The sequence below is a fragment of the Mandrillus leucophaeus genome, unplaced genomic scaffold (assembly GCF_000951045.1).
Source record: "Mandrillus leucophaeus isolate KB7577 unplaced genomic scaffold, Mleu.le_1.0 Scaffold190, whole genome shotgun sequence".
Classification (NCBI taxonomy): Eukaryota; Metazoa; Chordata; class Mammalia; order Primates; family Cercopithecidae; genus Mandrillus; species Mandrillus leucophaeus.
Window position 1 is genome coordinate 3,155,125 of NW_012101921.1, and position 24,441 is coordinate 3,179,565.

Consider the following 24,441-nt stretch of genomic DNA (forward strand, 5'->3'; position numbering starts at 1 on the left):
TAAGAAAACAATTTCTTCCAAGAGTTTTGTAGTCAACCAGGTCTTATTCTTTTAGACATCAAAAGACACAACTAAATTCTACTCCAAGCACATGCTTTGTATATTTAGTCTTTTAAAAATGTACACAAAAGGATATCTGTTTTACCTGTTTAGTACTTCAGTTAGTTTCACAAAACCAGTATAAGCCAGTTCAAATGCTCCTCTGTGCCTGGACTGCAAAAGGTGTTGTTTAAAGTAATCTCCTATTTCTTTTACCTTTAAAAAAAAAGCAAAAACAAATGTCCAATTTATGTTTATATTCGCAAGTGTATTTATACCAGTAACACTGTCTAGAACCCAGGTCCAGGGTCCATTCATTTAGCACTCACCATGTGACAGAACGTTTTAAGCATTTTTTTTTTTTTCCAAGATGGATTTTTGCTCTGTTGTACAGGCTGGAGTGCGGTGGCGCAGTCTCAGCTCACTGCAACCTCCACCTCCTGGGTTCAAGCAATTCTCCTGTCTCAGCCTCCCAAGTAGCTGGAATTACAGGCACCTGCCACCACGTCCGGCTACTTTTTGTATTTTTAGTAGAGATGGGTTTCACCATGTTGACCAGGCTGGTCTCTAACTCCTGACCTCAGGTGATCCACCCCTCAGTCTCCCAAAGTACTGGGATCACATGCGTGAGCCACTGTTCCCGGCCGCCACTTTAAGCATTTTTTTTTTTTTAGTAATAGCTCATCTAATTCTCACAATAATTCCATGAAATAAGTACTATCATTATCTCTACTTCACAGCTGAAAAACTGAGGCCCAGAAAGGCTAAGAAACTTATCCCACGTCATACAGCAAGAAAGCAGTGGAACCAGAACGCCAGGCAGTCTGGCTCCAGAGGTGACCATCTTTAACTATTACACTAGAACTGCCTTCCTATGTCATCTTCACAAACCTCAGTGTGTTTTGTTATAGCTCACACCATTCAACTCCAATAGAAAAAAATCACACAAAACGACAACACTCACACACACGTCTAGGTGAAATAATTACCTTTTTTCCTTCTTTTAAACATTTTTTTCTTTTATATTGTGATAAAATATATATGATAATTATCATTGTAACCCTTTTTTAAGTGTACAATTAAGTGGCATAAGTACATTCACACTTTTGTACGACCATCACCATCATGCATTTACAGAACTCTTCATCTTCCCAAATGGAAACTCCATACCCATTAAAAAATAACCCGTATTACCTTTTAGAGACATAAAATTGTTAATGACAATGCAAGATGTGGTGTAAATGACCTCCTGAAAAATTACTAGGCTTCACTTCAAGACAGAACCATGGAATTTGCCAGAATGTCACCCAGTGGCTTTCCTACATGGTGTCTTTCTCCACACAAGATTAGACCAATAATAAATATGACTTTTAATTTTTTTTGAGACAGGGTCTGGTATTGCTTTATCACCCAGGCTGGAGTGCAGTGGCGCAATCATAGCTCACTGTAACCTCACACTCCTAGGCTCAAGGAGTTTGAGGTTACAGTGATCCTCCCGCCTCAGCCTCCTGAGCAGCTAGGGCTGTTAAAGTGTTATGTCACCACACCTACCTAATTTTTTCATTTTTTGTACAGACAGGGTCTTACTATGTTGCCTAGGCTTAAGTACAGTGGCTATTCACAGGTGTGATCATTGTGCACTACAGTCTCCAACTCCTGGGCTCAAGGAGTCCTTCTGCATCAGCCTCCCGAGTAGCTGTAACTACAGGCATGCACCACTGTGGCCGACCAGACTATTTATTTTAAAGAGAACAAAACTGACAATTTGTTGTTGACTAAGGTTTTGAAAAGAGTTAACTTTTAAGCCAATTAGGCTTTCATACCATTAGATTTGGTGACTATTGTCTTTTAAAAATTAAGATTTTGTATAAAACTTAGGACCAAAGCTGTAATCAGCTATCTCTTGATCCAGGTCTCCCCAGTAGATCACAGGATGGTAAAAGACAAGTTGTCCCAAGATAGCTCAGATATGCTTACCTAGAAACACCTCCTACTTCAGCATAGGGACTAAATTAGTATTCTGCACACATTAGAGACAATAAACAGTAGAATAAGTAGTTAAACATGTCATCACGGGCAAGTACCTCAGTTTCCTCATCCATAAACTAGGGATAATACCAGCATTTAGGATATAGGTTGTTGTATTAAAATAAGTAATAAATTGAAAAGCTCAGAACAGGCCTATAACCTATAATCCAATTCAGTTCAATATGAGTTCTGACTAGGGTTCTAAATAGAGGAAAACCAAAGACGTAATCCACATCAAAGTACATCTGATTACAAAGACATAATAAGTGATGCACAAGGAGAAACAAGAATCAGATAGAAGACTAACAAAGAACCATTATATATAAATAAAGCAGTATATAATACATTTTTTTAAAAAAAAATCTAACTCTTTAGTAGCCCAAAGAGTGACAGGTCATGTTCTTCAGTTAGTTTTCCTAAAGATCTGATGATACTCTTCATAGTATCTTTTAAAGACCACATACTACTAGTTGTCAAGAGCCACAGTCAGGTAAGCCTTATTTTATCTTCAATATGGTAATTTCAGAGCATAGTTTGAACAGAATTATCAAAGCTTAAATCCGAATTAAACCCCTAATATAGGACTGAAGCCCAGTAATCCTATAAAATGAGTAGCTCATGATAGCCAGCTTAAAAAAATAATACTAATACAAAAAAAGGACTAGAAGAAATACCAGTTAGCTTATTTGTAATGACCATCATTTCAATTACTAGAGAAACAAGAGATTTCTAAGAAGGTACTTAAAGACATAGAAAATAAAAACAAAAAGTCAATGAGATGAGGTTTCTCAAACTTCCTTAATTTTTTTCCCAAAATGCTGCAGATATTAAAACATACTTCAGGAAAACATAAACTTCGTCATTACTGACAAAGTGCTTCTCTGTGGATTTACAACAGTTCATAATCTACTCCTTAGGCAAAGATCAGATTTTCATTGCTTCCTTTATTCAAACTCCCTTCGAAGGGGTCTAAAACGAAAAGCATATAATAAAAATCAAAGACCTCAGAAGTATGACCAGTGGGTGGGCTTCTCAAGGATGAACCTAAACCCTAGGTATTCCTGGCACAGAAAACATAATGACGTTCTAAGGACAAAACTGAGATGTAGGCAGTATTTCCTCGTTTCATTTGGCACTTAATAATTTCTGAATAAACCCACATAGCTAATACCTAGGCTTATTACCTTTTTTCCTTTTGAAGACAATATAAAATTCCTGTTAGACAACGGTCTTTCTTTAGCACCATGTAAAATGCCTCACAGCTTAACGCTGTGGTAGACAGAAAAGATGAAAACAAGATGCCTGTCCTCAGCAGGCTTTTAGTTCACTTTGGCAAAGAAAACCAACATGCTGTCTGGTGCCCAGTATGAGTATAAGTTCCAAAAAATGAAAGATCCTTCTGCACTGGAATGAGAAAAGACTTCACATCCAGAACTTGAACAGGCTATTACAGTACTCAGGTGGACCAAAATGAAAGAGGGTAATTAACATGAGAAGACGCTGGGAGACTAGAATGAATACACCAACATTAAATAAATGCATGCTAGCTATCTGCCAGATACTTCGCTAGGTCTTTTTATATTAATGAATGAGCACACACAGACAAGGGTAAGTAAACCTGGCTGAATGACCTAGAAGTTTCATGCTAGAAAACAGTAAGGACAAGGCTACAAGGAAGAGATGAACCCAATTACAAATGACTAGTGGGCTTGGCAGTGTGGTCTATGAGCCGCTGAACAGAGAAGAAAGGCCAGGCTGACAGCCTCCCAGTGGATAATCAGACTACATGAAACAGGTTTAACTCAAACCACTTACAAAGTTAATAACAATAAAATCAGAAACAATTTCAAAATTTGATTTTTAAAATGAAAATCTCTGAATTTTCATTTTAAAATGAAAATCTCTGAATTTTCATTTTAAAATGAAAACCTCTGAAAACTCCAACTCACTTACCTATTAGATAACACTGAGTTTCTATTTAAAGTTCACAAAATGGATAATGTATGTACAAAATAATTTTTTAGAAGTAACTATTTTTATTGCATTTCTTTCTAGTCTTTTTCTTTTTTTTGACTCACAATTTAAAAAAAAAAATTTCTTAGCAAACTTGGAAAAGACAAAAACTTCCTTAACATCATAAAGAATACCTACAAAAACCCAACAGGCAAACATCACAGGCAATAGTACAGGTTTTTTTGTTTTTTTAATCCTCTTTAAAATCAGGACAAGATAAGGATTCCTACTGTCACGACGTCTACTGAATTCTGTTCTGGAGCCCCTATCCAGCACACTAAAAGAAGAAGAAAAGTGTAAAAAATATGAAAGAGGCTGGGTGCGGTGGCTCACACCTATAATCCCTGCACTTTGGGAGGCTGAGGCTGGCGGACTGCCCGAGTTCAGGAGTTTGAGACCAGCCTGGGCAACACAGTAAAACCCCCGTCTCTACTAAAATACAAAATACTAGCCAGGAGTGGCAGCGTGCGCCTGTAGTCCCAGCTACTAGGGAGGCTGAGGCAGGAGAACTGCTTGAATCCGGGAGGCAGAGGTTGCAGTGAGCCAAGATTGTGCTACTGCACTCCAGCCTGGGCAACAGAGCGAGACTCCACCTCAAAAAAAAAAAAAAAAAGCTGGTTCCACATACACAAATCAATAAACACAATCCATCACATAAACAGAAGTAATGACAAAAACCCCATGATTATCTCAATAGATGTAGAAAAGGCCTTCGATAAAATTCAACACCGCTTCATGCTAAAAACTCTCAATAAACTAGGTATTGATGGAACATATCTCAAAATAACAAGAGCTATTTATGACAAACCCACAGCCAATATCATACCGAATGGGCAAAAGCTGAAAACATTCCCTTTGAAAACCAGCACAAGACAAGTATGCCCTCTCTCACCACTCCTATTTAACATAGTATTGGAAGTTCTGGCCAGAGCAATCAGACAAGAGAAAGAAATAAAACCATAAAAACCCTAGACGAAAACCTAGGCAATACCATTCAGGACATAGGCATGGGCAAAGACTTCATGACTAAAACACCAAAAGCAATTGCAACAAAAGCCAAAATTGACAAATAGGATCTAATTAAAGAGCTTCTGCTCAGCAAAAGAAACTATCATCAGAGTGAACAGGCAACCTACGAAAGGGGAGAAAATTTTTCCAATCTATCCATCTGACAAAGGTTTAACATCCAGAATCTACAAGGAACTTAAAAAAATTTACAAAAACAAACCACCTGATCAAAAAGTGGGCAAAGGATATAAACAGACACTTCCCAAAAGAAGATATTTATGCAGCCAACAAATATATGAAAAAAAGCTCATCATTACCAGTCATTAGAGAAATGGGAATCAAAACCACAATGAGATACCATCTCACGCCAGTTAGAATGGTAATCATTAAAAAGTCTGGAAACAACAGATGCTGGAGAGGATGTGGAGACATAGAAACGCTTTTACACTGTTGGTGGGAGTGTAAATCAGTTCAACAATTGTGGCAGACAGTGTGGCGATTCCTCCAGGATCTAGAACCAGAAATAGTATTTGACCCAGCTATCCCACTACTGGGTATATACCCAAAGGATTATAAATCATTCTACTATAAAGACATATGCACACATATGTTTACTGCAGCACTATTTACAATAGCAAAGACTTGGAACCAACCCAAATACCCATCAATGATAGACTGGATAAAGAAAATGTGGCCCATATACACCATGGAATACTATGCAGCCATAAAAAAAGAATGAGTTCATGTCCTTTGCAGGGACTTGGATGAAGCTGGAAGCCATCATCCTCAGCAAACTAACACAGGAACAGAAAATCAAACACTGCATGTTCTCACTCGTAAGTGGGAGCTGAACAATGAGAACACACGGAGACAGGGAGGGGAACATCACACACCAGGGCCTGTCGGGGGGTGGAGGGCAAGGTGAGGGAGAGCATTTGGACAAATATCTAATGCATGTGGGGCTTAAAACCTAGATGACAGGTTGATAGGTACAGCAAACCACTGTGGCACATGTATACCTATGTAACAAATCTGCAAGTTCAGCACATGTATCCCAGAACTTAAAGTAAAATAAAAATTTAAAACAAAAAACTCTCATTGTTTGAAGGTGACATTATGGACATATAATCTACAAATAATTCACAAATGATTAAAATAATGGAGTTTAATAATACGGATGAATATAAGACAAATATTTTAAAAGCAGTTGTACTTTTATAGCCCAGCAAGTTAAAGTTCAAAAATGTAATTTTTATAAAGATGCATTTACAGTAACATCAAAAATTAAAATGTACCTTGAAATAATTTAACAAAGACATGTAAACCCTTTTATGGAGAGAGATTTTTTTTACGCATTTTTAAAAATTCTTTTTCATTGACAAATAATTATCCATATTTATGGGGTACGCAGTAACGTTTCAATACATATAATAAACAGTGATTAGAGTAATTGGCTTATCCATCATTTCAAATATTTATCATTTCTTTGTGTTAGGAACATTCAACATCCTGCTTCTAGCTATTTGGAATTATTAATATATACGTTATTGCTAACTATAGTCATCCTACTGTGGTGAAGAACGCTAGAGCTTATTGTCCTATCTAGCTGTAATTTTGCATCCTTTCACAACTCTACCTATCTCCACCCTCTCAACTACTCTTCCCAGCCTCTAGTATCCTCTGTTCTACCTTTTATTTCTTTGAGATCGACTTCTTTAACTTCCACATGTGTGAGAACATGCAGTGGTTAATTTTCTGTTTCTGGCTTATTTCACTTAACATGATGTCCTCCACTTCCATCCACGTAGCTGCGAATGACAGTTATTTCATTCTTTATTATGGCTGAATAGTATTCCACTTTGTATATATACCACATTTCTTTATCCATTCATTTGTTGTTGGACACCCAGGTTGATTAGGTACCTTGTCTATTTTGAATAGCGCTGCAATAAACATGGGATTGCAACACTATTCAATCATGGGGTTGCAGCACTCTCTCTCTTCAATAGACTGATTTCCTTTCCTTTGGATAAATGCCCAGTAGTGGGATTGCTGGATCATATGGTATTTCTATGTGTAGTTTTTAGAGGAACCTCCATACTGTTCTCCATAGTAGCTATACTAGTTTACATTCCATTCAATAGTGTGTAAGAGTTCCCTTTTCTACACATTCTTGCCATCATTTGTTGTCTTTTTGGTAACAGCCATCCTAACTGGAATGAAATTATATCTCACTGTGGTTTTGATTTGCATTTCCCTGATTTGTGAGGTTGAACATTTTTTCATATATTTGTTCATCATTTCTATGTTTCTGAGAAATGTCTGTTCGATCATTTGTCCTTTTTTTTTTTTTTTTTTTGCTGTTGAGATGTTTGAGGTCCCTATAAATTTTGGACATTAATCCTGTCAGATAAATAGTTTACAAATTTTTTCTCCCGTTCTGGAGTTTGTCTTTGGCTCTGCTGTTTCCTTTGCTGTGCAGAAGGGTTTTAGTTTGATATAATTCCATTTATTTTTTGTTGTCTATGCTTTTAAGGTCTTATTTATAAAAATGTTTTCCCAGGCCAGGCAGTGGCTCACACCTTCAATCCCAGCATTTTGAGAGTCCACGGCAAGCAGATCACCTGAGGTCAGGAGTTTGAGAACAGCCTGGCCAACATGGTGAAACACCATCTCTACTAAAAAAATACAAAAATTAGCCAGGCAGGGTGGCACATACTTGTTTGTAATCCCAGCTACTCAGGAGGCTGAGGCAGGAGAATCGTTTGAAGCCGGGAGGCAGAGGTTCATTTGAACCTGAGACAGCGACACTGCACTCCAGCCTGGGTGACAAAGCGAGACTCAAAAAAACAAAAAAGGAAAAGAAAAGAATCTTTTCCCAGATCAAAGCCCTGAATAAATACCACTATTCAAGTAGTTTTATAGTAGTCTTTACCATTTATTGTTTTGAGTCTTACATTTAGTTCTTTTATCCATTTTGAGTTGATGTCTGCTTTTTTTTTTTTTTTTTTTTTTTTTTTTTTTTGAGACCAAGTCTCGGTCTGCCACCAGGCTGGAGTGCAGTGGCGCAATCTCGGCTCACTGCAACCTCTGCCTCCTGGGTTCAAGAGATTCTCCTGCTTCAGCCTCCCGAGTGGCTGGGACTACAGGTGCACACCACATGCCCACCTAATTTCTGTATTGTTAATAGAGACGGGGTTTCACCATGTTGGCTAGGATGGTCTCAGTCTCTTGACCTCGTGATCCGCCCGCCTCAGCCTCCCAAAGTTCTGGGATTACAGGCATGACCCACCGCGCCCATTATGAGTTGATTTTTATATAGAGTCAGAGGTGGGTCTAGTTTCACCCTTCTGCACATAAAGAAAGCATACTCAGTTTTCCCAGCACCATTTATTGAAGAGACAGTCCTTTACCCAATGAGTGTTCTTGGAGTCTTTATCGAAACATTAATTTCTGGGTTCTCTATTCTGTTCCACTGGTCTATGTGTCTGTTTTTATGCCAGTACCACACTTTTTTTGTTGCTACAGGTTTGTAGTATATTTTGAAGTCTGGTAGTGTGTTACCTCCAACAAAATAATTTTTAATAACATACATCTCAGGATTTTTATAAAGGAAATTAAGATCAAAATGTAAGAACAATACAGTGATTTCTGTTCTTAAAATTTAAAGCACAGAAATTTAAATTCTAATCATTTATCTTTTTAAAATTAGCATATCCTGCTCCTAACTTTTCATAAAAAGTGTATCTATAGGGAAAATTAACATGTTTTATGGACTTACAGGGTATAAATTTCCACAGGGGAAGAAGCTACATGCCATGTCTCCAGGCACCTATAATTCACCAACAGACTAATTAGGGGATCTAAATGCTCATCTAAAGCATAAAACCCATAAAAAACAAATATAAATATATTTTAAATCTACCCTTTATCTAGAGAAGGCAAATTTTGAAATGTACTACGAATGCAAAGTAATTAAATACAGTTCTCTTACTTATGAAAGGGGGCTAACACTAGAACCTACTTCACAGGATTATTGCGAGAAATAAGTAAGATTATGCATTTAAGTGTTTTCCAGAGTACCTGGCAAAGAGTAGCAAATAAATGTCCACTTTATTTTTATTTTATACTACAAAGTAGTGAGACTTAATCCCTAAGCCTTAATTTGAATTCTGACTCTAAGACACAGCCACTTCTAATTTCACTTTGGTTAAATGGGATGTTTTAAAAAAGTTTACACTCCAGTAAAACAGTTAATGTTTTAAACTGTACCTTCTCTCCTACAGTGATTTCTTACTAACTTTTGGGATTTCTTCAAAGCTCAAATACTGTTCTCCTACATGACAACAAAGGTAATAATTTTCTACCACTCAGATATCATCTTACCAGAATGTTTATTCTTTGCTTTCTAGCAAATTCTTAACCATGAGCTATGTTAACTGTTGCCCTGTAGTCTGACTTTTTAAAATGAATTTCTGTCTGGTATCCCCATTGTATTTCTAAGTCCTTTGAGGTCACAGAACCACATATTATGTACAACTTTATTTTCCCACGATATCCTCGTAGTAAGGCAGTCAATAAATAGGATGTGGTTACATGCACAACTTCATTTCAAAGCTTAAAAATGGGGAACTTGCATTGAGTGCAATTCAATGAAGTTATTTATAATTTCTAAAAAATAAACTTTGGCAAAAGAAAATACAAAAGGCAATTTCTTTAAGACTTGTGAATAAACATATATCCCATTTGTAGTTCACTACAGAAAATCTAAAATAATAACAGAAGACACTACTGAGGGAATATATCAATGTAGTTAGCTCTGGGCATCATAAAAGTTACAACAGAATCTAACACAGAATTTTTAGGCCGGGCATGGTAGCTCATGCCTGTAATCTTAGCCCTTTGGGAGGCTAAGGTGGGAGGATCGCTTTAGTCCAGGAATTCAAAACCAGCCTGGCAACATGGTGAGATCCCGTCTCTACAAAAAATATAAAAATTAGCCAGAAGTGGTAGCACATACCTACAGTCCCAAATATTTGGGAGGCTTAAGCCCAGGAGGTTGAGGTTGCAGTGAGTCGAAATGGAACCACTGCACTCCAGCCTGGGCGCAGAATGGGACCCTGCTTCAAAAATAAATAAATAAATAAAATAAAAGAGAATGTTTTAAAATAGCAATTTCTATAATTAGCAATTTCTAATAGTTAGCAATCTTACTCGTGATTTCTGTGGCGATAATTACTGAAGGGGGAAGCATGAATGAAAAATCTACCTGGTAGTTTCTTTTTAGGAATATTAGGGAAATACATATAAACTTAAGTTCATATAGTACTCCAGGTGGAGGAAGCTGTTTTAAAAAATCAGTAGGCACTGGGTATCAGATAGCCCATGAAAAGAGAACCAACAAAACGTAACAAGCAAAAGCTCTACATCAGCAAAACATCAAGTTTGAAAACTCCACACACATCAACCAGTCAGGAAGTTGTGAGATAAGGTTGTGTGTACTGCTTACTCTTGAAGGGTCTCCACTTACATCCCTCAAAGTTGGTTTTATCTCTGCCTCTTGTACAGGGACACTATGAAAGAATCTTTCATTATGTGATCACAGTGAAGGAGGAAAGTCAGACATGCCCCTGAGTGAACACATTTTCCTCCTAGAGAAACTGGTGAGAGCACACTGCTTCACATGAAGTGCTCTAGGGAATCAATTATTTGAGAAAAAGTTCAGTAGCAAATCATCTTACTGTCCTGATGCTTATGAAAATTTACCTGGATATGGGAAATACAGAAAATTAAATTTAAAGAAAAATTAAATGAGCAGCTCAAAACAAAGGCAGCAGTGTGCCATGTCAGAACACAGGCTGGCAAGGAGAAGAACTGGGTTCCTGTCCCAGAGCTGCCACAAACTAGCTTTGCAATCTTGGGCAAACCAGGTGACATCCAGGGTTCAGCTTCCTCTTGTCCAAGAAAGCTGGATAATATCATCTCTATGATCTTTCTAGCTCTAATGGTTTGTGAATACAACACTGAAAACTCAGAATTATAAATAAGCCCCATTTCTTCTCCCCACACAGCAACAAAAAAACCCAAATTGTAATCTCCCTACCTGTTATAAACTATATTCCTATATGGGGGATTTAAGAGGCCACCCGTTTAAACAAGGAGCTGTAAAAAGAGGATGATCTTAAAGGGACTGTCATCTACATTCAAGTCATCAAATTTCAAAATAGAATAGAATTGTATTTTAGACTGTACAGAATGGCTTTCTTCATCCATTGAGAGAAAAGTAGATCACAGTTATTACTTTGAAGAATAAGAAATGTAAGTTCCACATTCTCCCCTGTAGCTAGGGTTGCATTCTGCCTGCAAGTCACTTCACTGCCTCCGTGTATTCAGGTCTGTGGCAGTCACATTCACCTAAGATCCGACTCTTAAACTCATAGTTTTGCCACTAGGCACAGCATATCTAGCTTTGCCAGGGCAACTATGCCCTTGGAAGGGTATACTTCAGGTGTGGCGCAGCCATTCCAATGTAAATGATGTTCTTCTCTGTCATTTGTATTTTTAACTCTTAAAGGTTTTAAACACACGTGAGTATATTTAATTATTATTAATTTAAAGGAAGTTCATGGGGCAAAATGTTATGTTTAAAAGCAGAAATCCTCCAGTAATGTAAATAACACTAATTTCTTGATGACTTTGGATTTTTATTGACTCCTAAACTGAGACATTTCTTTAGTTAAAGTCAGCAATATGAAGAATCAAGTTTTTCACAGAGGGCGGGGTTTCACTGTTAGAATACTGCTATTACATATAAATTTCATCGCTCATTCAGTCATCAGTTTCTTCTCACACCTATGTATGTGAAGTTACCATGTGAATGGCAACATGGAAAAATGACTGGACCTCATTAGAATGGAAACTAATGTTTTACAGAAAAACAGTCAGGACCTTGTTTTGTATTCAAGCAGTCACTGGAAGAATTCTTTGGTTTATAAGAACCTGTCTTTTTGTGATAATTATTGTTTCGGTTTGTTTTTCTTTTACAAACATCTCTTTTATTTTACATTAATTCCCAATTTTATCACGGCTGTCACACATAAATTAAATACGTAAGATTTGGGTGCTATGTAAAAGGTGTCAAGGCAAAACAACATTCATAGGAAGCTTTCAGGTCTTTCTCAGTTACAGTAAAAGCAAAATACATTTCCCTTAATTTGTTTTTTAAACACTACCCAACAAACTCAAAAAACTAAATGTTTTAACTTGTCCTTGGAAAGAGAAGTTGGGAAATCAAAGGCCTCTAGCACATGTTTACTTCTTAGCAAGACAGTGAACATCAGTGAAGTAATCATTAATCATAGCTGGATTCCTCAGCAAAGATGTTGGCATTGGCACTATAGCCAGTCACCAGCAATGACTGCAAGTAACTCTAGGACACTAACGCCTATTTGATTTGGAAAAGAATAAGGAACATAATGATGCCTGAAGTGTCTTGTGAGCCTTTGCCTTTCTTCATCTCAGGGCCTTGCAACATCACAAGCCCAGCTGTTAACCAGATGCATGCAACATAAGCCACAGAGTGTGAGAAAAAAAAGTGTTAGCATTATTTCCATGGAACTAGTCATGTGGTTATTATAGAAATAATCAGCATTAGCATACTACAATATTTGTTTTGTTCTTGAATTGTAACACCCTAGGGACAAAGTTGTCTTTATTTTTAAAAAGTTAAAAATGAAAGTACATGTTATATATCTTTGCTGAAAAATGGTGGGAAATGGATTTGTCAAAACCATATGGAAAGGAAGAGGGAATCAATTAAAAACAGAAATCTAATAAATCTAAAATATTTCCAAATGAAATGCTTGTGGTAAGCTAATTTCTTGTAAACACAGAACTCAAGTCACTTGAACAGTCCCAGATGGTGAACTAACTTTGTGGTCTTAAAACAAAAGTCAGCCAAAAAAACCAAGACTACAACTTTACTATCAATGCAGTGGGAAACATGAGATCCATAATCAACCAACATGTTACTTTTTTTTCTTTCCAAAATTTAAAGAGATTTGCAGAGTTTTACTAAACACACAATTTTAAGCTAAAGTTTAAGTCTGTGTATGTAAAATGGAGAAATAAAAATTAGAGATAATACTACAGTTAAAAGTGAGGTAAAATCTACAGTTATTTATACACCTTAGAAAAATATTTCCAAAAATGCCACAGTTTTGAAATGTATTATAAAGTCTAACATTCTAAATTACCATGAACTTTCTTCAGTTGACATCTGTATGATTTTATTCAAGAAAAATTTTAAACCTTTTTTAAAGTTGGGTTATAAAAAAAGCTTGTGATTTATGGGTTGACCAGAAATTATACATGGTGGGATAAACATCTGCCTTACCTGCTTCACTGTCAATAATCCATCAGAAGATTCTGGCACAGGCTGCATGGGCAGAAGCTGGCACAACGTGCCTAAAAGTAAAGCAACTTCCTTCATACTTCTCCAACAACATACCAGCACCATCTGCGCGGTTACATCACATGTTTTTACTTCTTTACCTTAAACAAAAAAAAACACAACTATTGCAACCTTGATTACTCACATCCCAGGTTTCTAAAAACAAGCTTATTCATAATTTCCCCACGAATAATCTGGTTGAACAAACCCAATTTGTCATGCTATATTTATTCAGAAGGAAAAAAGCTAACATTTGTCAAGCATGTGTTATGAGAAGAAATCATGCTAAGCTTTTTTTTTCTTTTTTGGAGATAGAATCTCGCTCTGTCACCCAGGCTGGGGTGCAATAGCATGCTCACGGCTCACTGCAGCCATGACCTCCCAGGCTCAAGCAATTCTTCCACTTCAGCCTCCCGCATACAGGTATGCGCCACCACACCCAGTTAATTTTAGCATTTTTCTGTAAAGACAGGGTTTCACCACATCACCTCCTGGACTAAAGCGATTCTCTCGCCTGGGCCTCCCAAAGTGCTGGGATTATAGACATGAGCCACTATGCCAGGTCCAGTATTTTAATTTATTATTTTCAAATTAAATTTTAAAATAAAACACAATATTGTTCCAAAACTTAAGTTTAATCTTTAATTTCCAAAGATTAAACAAACTCTGACTCTCTGTCATAAAGTATGGTATGGATGTCTATAATAAATATACTCCTTATTTATTTTGGTGAGGATGTCTGTTGCATTAGTAAAGGAGCAGAGTAAAACTTTTAAAATCAAAGGAAAATACAAATTATCTTTCAAAATATATTTAATTCCCGTGGCCAATAAGCTATAATTACCCTTATTTACTCTCTTATTCTAGTTTTAGGAGTATTTTGGTACTGACATTTTTTTAAAATCCAAGATGAACTATTATATTAAGTAAAAGAGCACACTAACAAAAAGGTACTTACAGGGTAATCTCATTTGTGTTTTTATTTAAAAAGCCCAATGCATTAAATGGGTAAGTGTACATACACATAAATATATAGAATAAGTATAAAATGATATATTGCACTAAAGAGGGAAGACATGGAATTGGAGAGGAAACCTAGGAGGAATTTAATTTGTTTTTAATAAATATTTACCTCTGTTGTTTGAAACTATTACAATAGGCTATAATTACATTTATGTTTTATTTTGTGTAATTTAAAAATTTAAGTGTGGAGATAATTTTTTGCAACACAATATCCCCACCTAGTGGAGAATGTAGAATATGTAATACATCACTAAGAAACTGCTGCTTCTGATGACGTTTTACAGCACTACAGAAAATTTAGTAACAACTAATGATCAAATAAGATGTAAGAACTCGAATACTGGAGGCTTGATACAACAAAGCAGCTCCCATTTTACTAATAAGGTTTGTTTCCTTTAAAATCCTGCTTGACTTGAAGAACTCCCACAGCAGACAATGAACCACATTGCTGGGAGAAGTTGACTGCTACCCAAACCCAGGTACATCATAGCACTGCTCTTACATCACCTGGGCTGTCAAGGCAGGTTTCACCACTCCAAGGCTGTTTGTTCTAACAGCTTGTACACTGCACAACAGCACCTAATAGTCTGGCAAAAGTCTTATAAATGCATTCCTAAACCCAAATCTTTCCCAAAACCAAATTTTTAAAAAACTTTATTTTCTAGAAATGTTCTGCACAGATTTGCAACCTCTAATTTACTATATAAAAAGGGCATTCTGTACATTTTACTTGTTAAACACGAATTACAGTATCCATTTCATACAAGTTACCTTTGATTTCTGTAGAAATATCAATATTCACCACACTGGCATTCAAGTCCTTCATATCAAAGCTATCATGTTCTTTCAATATTTTGGCTTGGTTAAAATAATCATTAGTATCTCGAGGCTGAATCTCATTCAGAATCATCTGTAAGCGGCTTGCTGACTCTGAGGGAAAGAAATTAGTGTACATGAAACCCCAGTAACACATCACATGTCAGATTTCTCTTGGGGATACTTAACCTCAAAAAATCTGTAATTTTCAATACTTAATAATCAGGTCTATTAGAAGGGACTCACAGGGTGGATAATATGAAAATTCTTTATAGAGTTTTCATGATGCTTGAGTGTACTTTTAAAATATGGCAATTTAGACTGAAATGTAACAACAAAAAAAACTAACTGAAACTGTCCACAGGACAAAGGCTGCCATGTCATCTACACTGCTTTTCTTAGTGTTGTCTAAATATCTCAAATATGGTGCTAATCATGTCAAAGAAGTGCAATAAACTTCAATAAATTTAGTTTTAAGATGCTATTTCTCTATGAAGGAAAAATGAAGCAGGCAACAGAAAAGTAGAACAAAATCAGTATTTGATTTAAAATATAAATAAATAACAAAAAATAGGAGAGGTTATCTCCCTATCTATAATATAAGGTATCAAAGTTTAAAGATAGAAAGGTAAAAAGACATTTTTAAAAACCCATCAACAACAAAAACAATCTTTTATAGGACAAGAATATCATAAAGACTCCACAACTTTGAAACACATTATGTAATATGATTTAATTATGATTTACAGTCTTCATATTACATTAAGTTTCATTTTTATTCCCTAAGCACTCACTGGATTAGGAAATGTAAGCTCCATGAATGCAACACTTTGTTCATTACTGAGTGACCAGTGCCTATAACAGAAACTGGCTCATGGCAGAGGTTCAGGAACATGAGTTGAAGGAATGAATGGATGGCTAGGTAGTAAGGAGTTAGGGTCAGATTTTCAAAACTAGCCATGGGAAATCATCTGAAATCAATTAACAAATCAAAGAACCGGTATTTATTGTACATCTATTATATTTACATCTATTATTTAGGTACTATGGGAAATACAAACACTCAAATTACTATCATGATGATTCAATCAACATCTTATGTTCCTTCCTGGAACAGCCATGAAAAACTAACAACGACCCCCAAAGAAACCCCCCACAGACCAAGAAAAGATGAGAATAAATTTGTAAGAATCCCATCCATTCAATTTCACAGCTTTCAGGGGAGACTTTTCTCAAGAAATTCAGAATGTATGGCAGATAACACAGGGAAGAAGAAGCAAAAATGAAGACAACCAGAGGTAAAAAGGCAGGCAGAATGAAGGAAAAGTCTGTGGGGCAAAGACAATTTTTGAGACCAACCGATACCTTAAAACTCTTCACTAATAAAGATAATGTTAGCATCCTCTGTAGGATCTACCCACAGTAGGTAACAGAAATATTCAAGATTTCTCATCCAGAATATATATGATGGGTACTTTGCTGACCCAAATATTAGCTATAAGACTCCATTTTCCTTATTCTTATGCACTGCTCAAGTAGAAAATCTAAAGCATCAAAATTTGGTATTTAAGGCCGGCACAGTGGCTCAGTCCTGTAATCCCAATGCTTTGAGAGGCCAAGACAGAAGCATTGCTTGAGGTCAGGAGTTCAAGAGCAGCCTGTACAACACAGGAAGATCCCATCTCTACCAAAAAAAAATAATAATAATAAAATAATGTGGTATTTAGACTAACATCAGGCTAAATAAATGTGTCTTACTATCATGAACCATCACCAATCTTCTAACTCATTTTTAGGAAAGAACAAAGCCTAATATTCTCTATGCAAAACACGTAACTCCACATTACCTCAATTATCAGCCCAAGGTATTTCAGTGTATGATACAGTGCGTGTTTATGACACACTCAGGTTTTCTAATACAAGCCTCTCATTTCCACTCTAAAATACATTTACAAACTTTATTTCAACACAAAATATAAATATATTTCATGATTTTTCTGTGTATTAAAAGGAATACTCCATTTTAGTATAGTTTAAGTATCCCTTATCTGAAATGCTTAGGACCAAAAACGTCCCGAATTTATTTTTTTGAATATTGGAATATATGTATTGTACTTAATGGCTAAGTAGCCCTAATCTGAAAATCCAAAATCCAGATGCTCCAATAAGCATTTCTTTTGAGCATCCTATTGGTGTTCAAAAAGTTTCAAATTCTGGAGCATTTCATATCTCCAATTTTCAGATTTGGGATGCTCAACTTATATAGTATTATATAACTCAATTACCCTGGGGTAGGAGGTGCCTTGCTCATCCCCTGGTTTGGGATTTTTTTTTTTTTTTTTGGCTACTTTTTAATAGTTAAAACTATTGCTAAAAGGCAGAAATGCCACAAATAATAATAATTATTTTCTCCTCAATTTAGCTTTATATCTCCCCAAAGAAATACTCAGGAAAAAAGAGGTAAAGACATAATAATCAAACCACAGCACTCTAGCCTGCCTTCTTCATTTGCTAACCTGAATCAGTGTCCATTGGTATGAGGCCTTCAGGGGATGAGCTCTGAATGACTGGAGATACCACAGTGGAAAGCCTGTAGGACATCAAAAGGAGCTTCTCTACCACAGGTCTCCACTCGCTCACCAACTGCAGGCTGCTGCAACAAGAACATTAGGGAAATTTATACTAAAAGCAAAAATCACATTTTAAAAATGAAAATTAGATAAAAGGAGTTGAATTTGTGTTTCAAAACTGTTCAATACATAAAATATGTGAGACATAAAAATACACGCAGATATGTACGTTTTTAAATCTGATTTTCAATTTTATTCAAAGCAATAGACTGCATCCCTTTCCCAGGATACATTCCAACAAGAGGTTAAAGCTCAGAAATGAATGGATTTCTGAGACAGGAAGGTAGCTATGGTAATCCTTACTTTAGAGATAACTTCTGCAAAGCTCCTGTTATACAGTGAACACGCCCATACATTGGAAATGATGCTGCTGCCTGAAGCAGAGAATTTTCAGCCTGATACACTTCTTCCTCAAGATTTTCCATCAAGCATTTGATAACTGGAAAAAGCAAACAAAATCAAAGTAATGTCAATTTTAAAACATTTGTAAATGTACGAACAGCAGAACAGTTCCCATTAATATGCCCAACTCAAATGAACTTTACACTAGAGTTTTTTTAATCAAAAAGAGATCTTTCAAGGTTATCCAACAGGGTTGCTCATTTCTAGTTAAGGCAGAACTCAGTGTCTTTCCCTAAACTGCCTGTATCCATTACAGCATTCACTCTTAGTCCTTCCTCCTAAACATCCTCTCACTAGGATATCAAACCCGAGGCTGATGTGGCATCTGCTCATTGGACAGCAGATGGCTTTCAAATTAAAAAAGAAAAAAAAAGAACAGTTTTTTTGAAAAGTAATTCATATACCACAAAATTCATACATTTGAAGTATACAATAGTTTTTACTAGTCACATATGTACAACCATCACCATAATTAATTTTAGAACATTTTCACTGCCCTCCTGCCACCAAACCAAAAAAAAAGAAACTTACCGTTAGCAGTCACCGCTCTCCTTGCACCTCTACCCTTCTCCAGCCCTAGAGGATCACATATTGCATGATTCCATTTATATGATCCGTCCAGAGCAGGCAAATCTATAGACAGAAAATAAACTAGGCAACCACTAGTTTATTTTCTGTCTATAGATTTGCCTACTCTGGACGGATCATATAAATGGAATCACGCAATATGTCATCTTTTGGAACTGGCTTCTTTCACTTAGCAAAATGTTTGCAAAGTTCATCCATGCTGCAGCATGTATCAATACTTCATTCCCTCCTATAGATGAGTAATAGTTCACCATATAGCCATACCACATGGACATACCACATTTTATTTATCCAATTATCTGTTGATACACATGGATTGTTCCCACTTTTTGGCTACTATGAATAATGCTGCTATAAACATTCTTGTACAAGTTTTTGTTTAGATGTATGTTTTCATTTCTCTTAGGTATATGCTTGTCGTGGACTACGTTTGTGCTCCCTCCCCCACCCCAATATTGGTATGCTGAAGCCCTAATCCCCAACGTGATAATCGAAGATGGAGACCTTGGAAGGTAATTAGGTTTAGATTAAGTCATGAGATTAGGACCCTCATAATGGGATTAGTGTCCTTATAAGAACAAAGACCAGAGCTTGCTCTCTCTTCCTGCCATGTGAGCACACAGCAACATGGCCATCTGAGAGTCAAAAAGAGGCCCCTTATCAGGAACTGGGAACTTGATCTTGGAATTCTCTGCCTCTAAAATTATGAGAATAATGGTCCCTGTTTAAGCCACTTAGTCTATGGTATTTTGTTATAGCAGCTCGAGCTAAGAGTAGAACTGCAGGGTCGCATGGTAACTCTATGTTTAGCCTTTTGAGGAACTGTCAGACTATTTTCCAAAGCAGATACAGCATTTTAAAATCCCACCAACAGTCTATGCGGGTTCCACTTTCTCCACATCCTCATCAACACTTGTCATCATCTATTTTTTAAATTATAGTCATCCTATGGGCTGTGAAGTGCTTCCTCACTGTGTTTTTGACTTGCATTTCTACAAAGGCTTTTGATGCTGAGCACTTTTTCATGTGCTTATTGTTCATGTGTATACCTTCTTTGGAAAAATATCTATTCAGATTCTTTGCCCATTTTTAAAATTTGGTTATGTCCTTTCATTAGTGAGTTGTAAAAGTTCTTTATATATACTAGACAAAAGTCCCTTATCAGACGTAGGATTTGCAAATATCCCATTTTTCAGGCTTTTTCAATGTCTTAATGGCATCCTTTCACATACAAGTTTTAAATTTTGATTAAGTCCAATTTATTTTTTGTTTCCCTTTGTGGCTTATACTTTGGAAGTCATGACTAACCACTGGTTAATTCAAGATCACAATGATTGACATCCATGTGTTCTTCTAAGAGTTTTATAGTTTTAGCTCTTATATTAGGTCTTTGATATCTTGTGAGCTAATTTTTGTATATGGCGTAAGGTAGTGAATCTAATTTCATTCTCTTGCATGTACATGTCCAGTTATACCAGTATAACAGACGTCTCCCCTCATGCCTTGGAAGGAGAAGGTTATATTCCAAATACTAGATTTGTGTAAAAACAGCAAATCATTATCAGTCAGAATGTATTAAAAACTCCTAAAAATCAATAAGAAAAAGACAACCCTACAGAAAAACTGGACAAAGGACATCAAAAAGGCATTGCATTGAGGGGGAAAAGTAAATGGCTTATAAACATGGGAAAAAGTAATTATATTAGTAATCAGAAAAATGTAAGATGAAACCACAATTAAATAGTATTTTATATTACACAAAATTTTAAAATCTGACAACAGCAAATTATGGTGATGATGTGATGCAATACAAGTCTCAGAATTTGCTGGTGAAAGTGTAATTTAAAAGCCTACTTGGCATCATCTCATAAAGCTCAAGATGCACATACTTTGTGACCAAATTATTCCATTTGTTTACCACAAACTCTTAGATATGTGCATTAGAAGATATATTAATATATAGGCTGAGTACCCCTTATCTGAAATGTTTGGGACAAGAAGAGTTCAGATTTTATATTTTTTCAGATTTTGGAATATCTGCACCATACTTGGAACACTCCAAATGTGAAAATCCGAAATTCAAAATGCTCCAATGTGCATTTCCTTTGAGTGTCATGTTGGTACTCAAAACACTTTGGATTTTGGACTATTTCAGATGTTGGATTAGGGATGCTCAACCTATATGTAAAAGATCTATATGAGAATGTTTACATTGGCATTATTTATTTAGGAAAAAAATCCATCAACAGGAGAACGGATTCATAAATTGTGGTAAATCTGTATAATATATACAGTAAGTACTACTGAGAAAATTCAGTGTCATGTAAAACTGAATAATATATAATACATATGCCAGAGGCAATATTATTAAAAAAAAAAAAAGATAAAAATATAAAATACAGCTAGGATAAAGGAAAGGCTTCAAAGATATGGGTGTTATTGTATGACTACGGTAAGTGTGATCACCTAGCTTGTGAATAAAACTTGTGAACTTTTTACATATTATTTATATATATTACATGTATATATACTTAAGTCTTCTATATTTAAATATTCTTTGTATGTTTGAAATATCTCATAAAGTCCTAAAATGTCTTGAATTGAAAGTCTTTATGTGAGGCATGTACTCCCTATTCACCTCAATTGCAGTCCTCTTCCCACTGTCTCAATAGGGTCTCCTTTTAAATCCAGCCATGAAGCAATTCAAGTAGGCAAGTATCATCCTCCATGGTACTGTCATCTCTCTATCTCCAGATATCTGGCAACAATCCCATCAGAACTAACCATGGCCTCCTCTTTTCCTCCCATTACTAGTTCTCTTTTTTGTGGCTGTTTCTACCATCTTGGAAATAATAATTTTTAACTCTCTATATCTGATCTCCCTTTTCCTATTTAAAAAAAAAAAAATCCTTATCTGTCCTTATTTCTAGTACAATTCCAAAATGAAGACTGACTCGCATAAAAGTAAGTACATGAATCCCCAATAAATATTTGTGGAAAATCACTAGATCTGAACAATCTCAGACCATAAGTTTTGGAACTGGCTATCTGGGAAGAGAGAAAGACAGGGGTATGACAGTCAATTAAAACATAAACCCTGACAGACAAAGGAACTCTGCCTATATAGAAACAATAAAGATGGTCTGTCTCTAGTCACAGTATAATTTATGCAGGAAAAAAAGCAAACTTTTGGTGGAGAAAGAGGTCATTCTCATTTAAAAAGAACTTTATTAATAAATATTTGTATATGTGCTTATTCAACATAAATCTTCTGTTTAGAAAAAAGTATTATAGCTGAGTAAACTGTTCATTTGCATAGTAAGAACCCACAGTGCTCTTATATGCTGATAAACTTTTAAATAAAAAGTCAAGGAGTATATGTTTAACCATTAAATATTGTAGCCAAATGAATACTGACAGAGTAAGATACCGGTTTTGATAAGAGCAAACATCAATACAAACCCATTAATGTGTTCCTTTCCACCACAGTAGCTGGTCTATCTTCATCACCACATGCAACTTGCTGAGTTAAGTAGGCAGACAAGGATGACGGTAGAGCATCCTGCCAGATTAAGAAGTTCAGCAGGTAGGAAGCTGTCACACAGTCGTATGGTTTGGTGCTTGTGCTGAGCGCCAATGCTGCCTGAAATAAGCCTTGCAGTTTCTCTGAATCCTAGAATAAAGCACAGACTCAGTAACTGTCAAATTAAAGATTTCTTTAATTTAAAAAAATAGTAAATTATTTAAAACACAGCCTGGTGCTGGGTACAGTGGCTCAAGCCTGCAGTCCCAGCTACTCAAGAGGCTGATGGAGGAGGATTACTTGAGGCCAGGAGCTCAAGATCAGCCAAGACAACATAGTGAGACCCCATCTCAAAAAAACAAAACAACACAGGCTGGGTGCAGTGGCTCATATCTGTGACCCCATCACTTTGGAAGGCCAAGATGCGAGGATCGCTTGAGGTTAGGAGTCTTGAGACCAGCCTAGGTAGCACAGTGAGACAAAAAACTTACTCTACAAAAGCTCTACAAAAAAACTTAAAAATTAACTGCGTGTAGTGGTGCACACCTGTAGTCCCAGCAAGTCAAGAGGTTGAGAGGGGAAGATCACTTGAGCTCAGGAGTTCATGGCTACAATGAGCTATGACTGCACCACTGCACTCCAGCCTAGGCAATAGAGCGAGACTCTGTCTCTATGAAAAAAAACAAAAACAAAAACACAGCCTGGCATACAACTGTAACTCAATATAAATATTAATTTCCTTTCTCCCTGAATATAGGTAAGTTTTTTATTACAGTAATTAATGATTATTAATCGGTTGGAAATAATTTCAATTGGGAAATTCAACACTGATAAAACCTTTTTTTTAAAACTGCTTCTTTCTTCAGCAAAAGTGTACTTTGTCCTTTAGAATTTTGCTATGATTACAGCCAGACTATCTTCATTATTTCTAGACAGGGTAGTTCATAGTCTCTCTGGGCTGATGTTTCACCTGGGCATCATATGGCTGCCCTTCTCCCTTCCTCCTTCCTATACAGTTAGTTCACTGGAGAAAACTGCAAATCCCCTGGGAAGCTGTACCTGGCAAAACTTCGTGTGTGCAGAAAACAAAGTGATCAATTCAGCCTCAGAAATTATGCATCAGTGCTCCCACACCTATATCTCATAGAAACATCCACTCACATCGCCTGTCCTAAAGAAGACAGAACAAAGGACAGTGTGCTGTTGTAGTCACGGAAAGGCACTGGGTTCACAACAGAAGACATGAGTCCTAGTCCCAACTTCAACAACTGGCAAGCTGTGTGTTCACCAGTCTGGAAGTCAGGGTTTGGCTGCTCAATAATATTCTGATTCTATTAGGATTATGCCCTATCTTATGTCAGGAGAAAATAATTACACACTCAATTTTGAAGTAGATTACAGGTCTACAAATATTTGATGATGTTTTATAATTTCACAACAGTAGATATCAAATGTGCTGATTTAAATATGTTTATTCCAATTTAAATTCTTTACCATTTGATATGTTTTTTTTCTATGACCTAAATAAAAAACTTAAAAGTAGTGGCCAAAGTTCAAGTATTAGAACCAACTAAGCATCTACGCCATTTTTTAACTGACAATTAAGTCCCAGAACTGTTTTATTAACCATTAGTAAGAAAGATAATAGCCTTTAAAGCCTAAAATGTCTTTGTTCCATCATCTTAGGTAAATCGAAGTATAATATGACAAAAGATCTAGGATATGCAGCTCCACAGAAAGAAGGGGAGTAAACTAGGTGAACAGGGTAGTCAAGCTACTTATGAGAAAAATATGCCGTCAACAATACGTACGTACGCGTCCTTAGAGAAATCAGGTTAGCATTCAAAAACTGCTGTAGACTTAACTATATTAAAAAAATAATTATATATAAGGCACACCCAAAGAAAGACTTTGGAAAT

At 36.1% G+C, this 24,441-nt stretch overlaps 1 protein-coding gene across 1 annotated transcript in view; it reads right to left on the reverse strand.

The window, feature by feature from the left end:
• THADA (thyroid adenoma associated) overlaps positions 1–24,441 on the reverse strand; it is a 376,494-nt gene that overhangs the window by 306,697 nt on the left and 45,356 nt on the right. Inside the window, exons 16-21 of the mRNA XM_011978219.1 lie at positions 22,462–22,672; positions 18,313–18,448; positions 17,896–18,032; positions 15,335–15,493; positions 13,484–13,641; positions 146–255 (exon numbers count right to left, since the gene is read on the reverse strand). Of these exons, the coding sequence (XP_011833609.1) occupies positions 146–255; positions 13,484–13,641; positions 15,335–15,493; positions 17,896–18,032; positions 18,313–18,448; positions 22,462–22,672 (911 nt within the window). The remainder of the gene's footprint in view (positions 1–145; positions 256–13,483; positions 13,642–15,334; positions 15,494–17,895; positions 18,033–18,312; positions 18,449–22,461; positions 22,673–24,441) is intronic.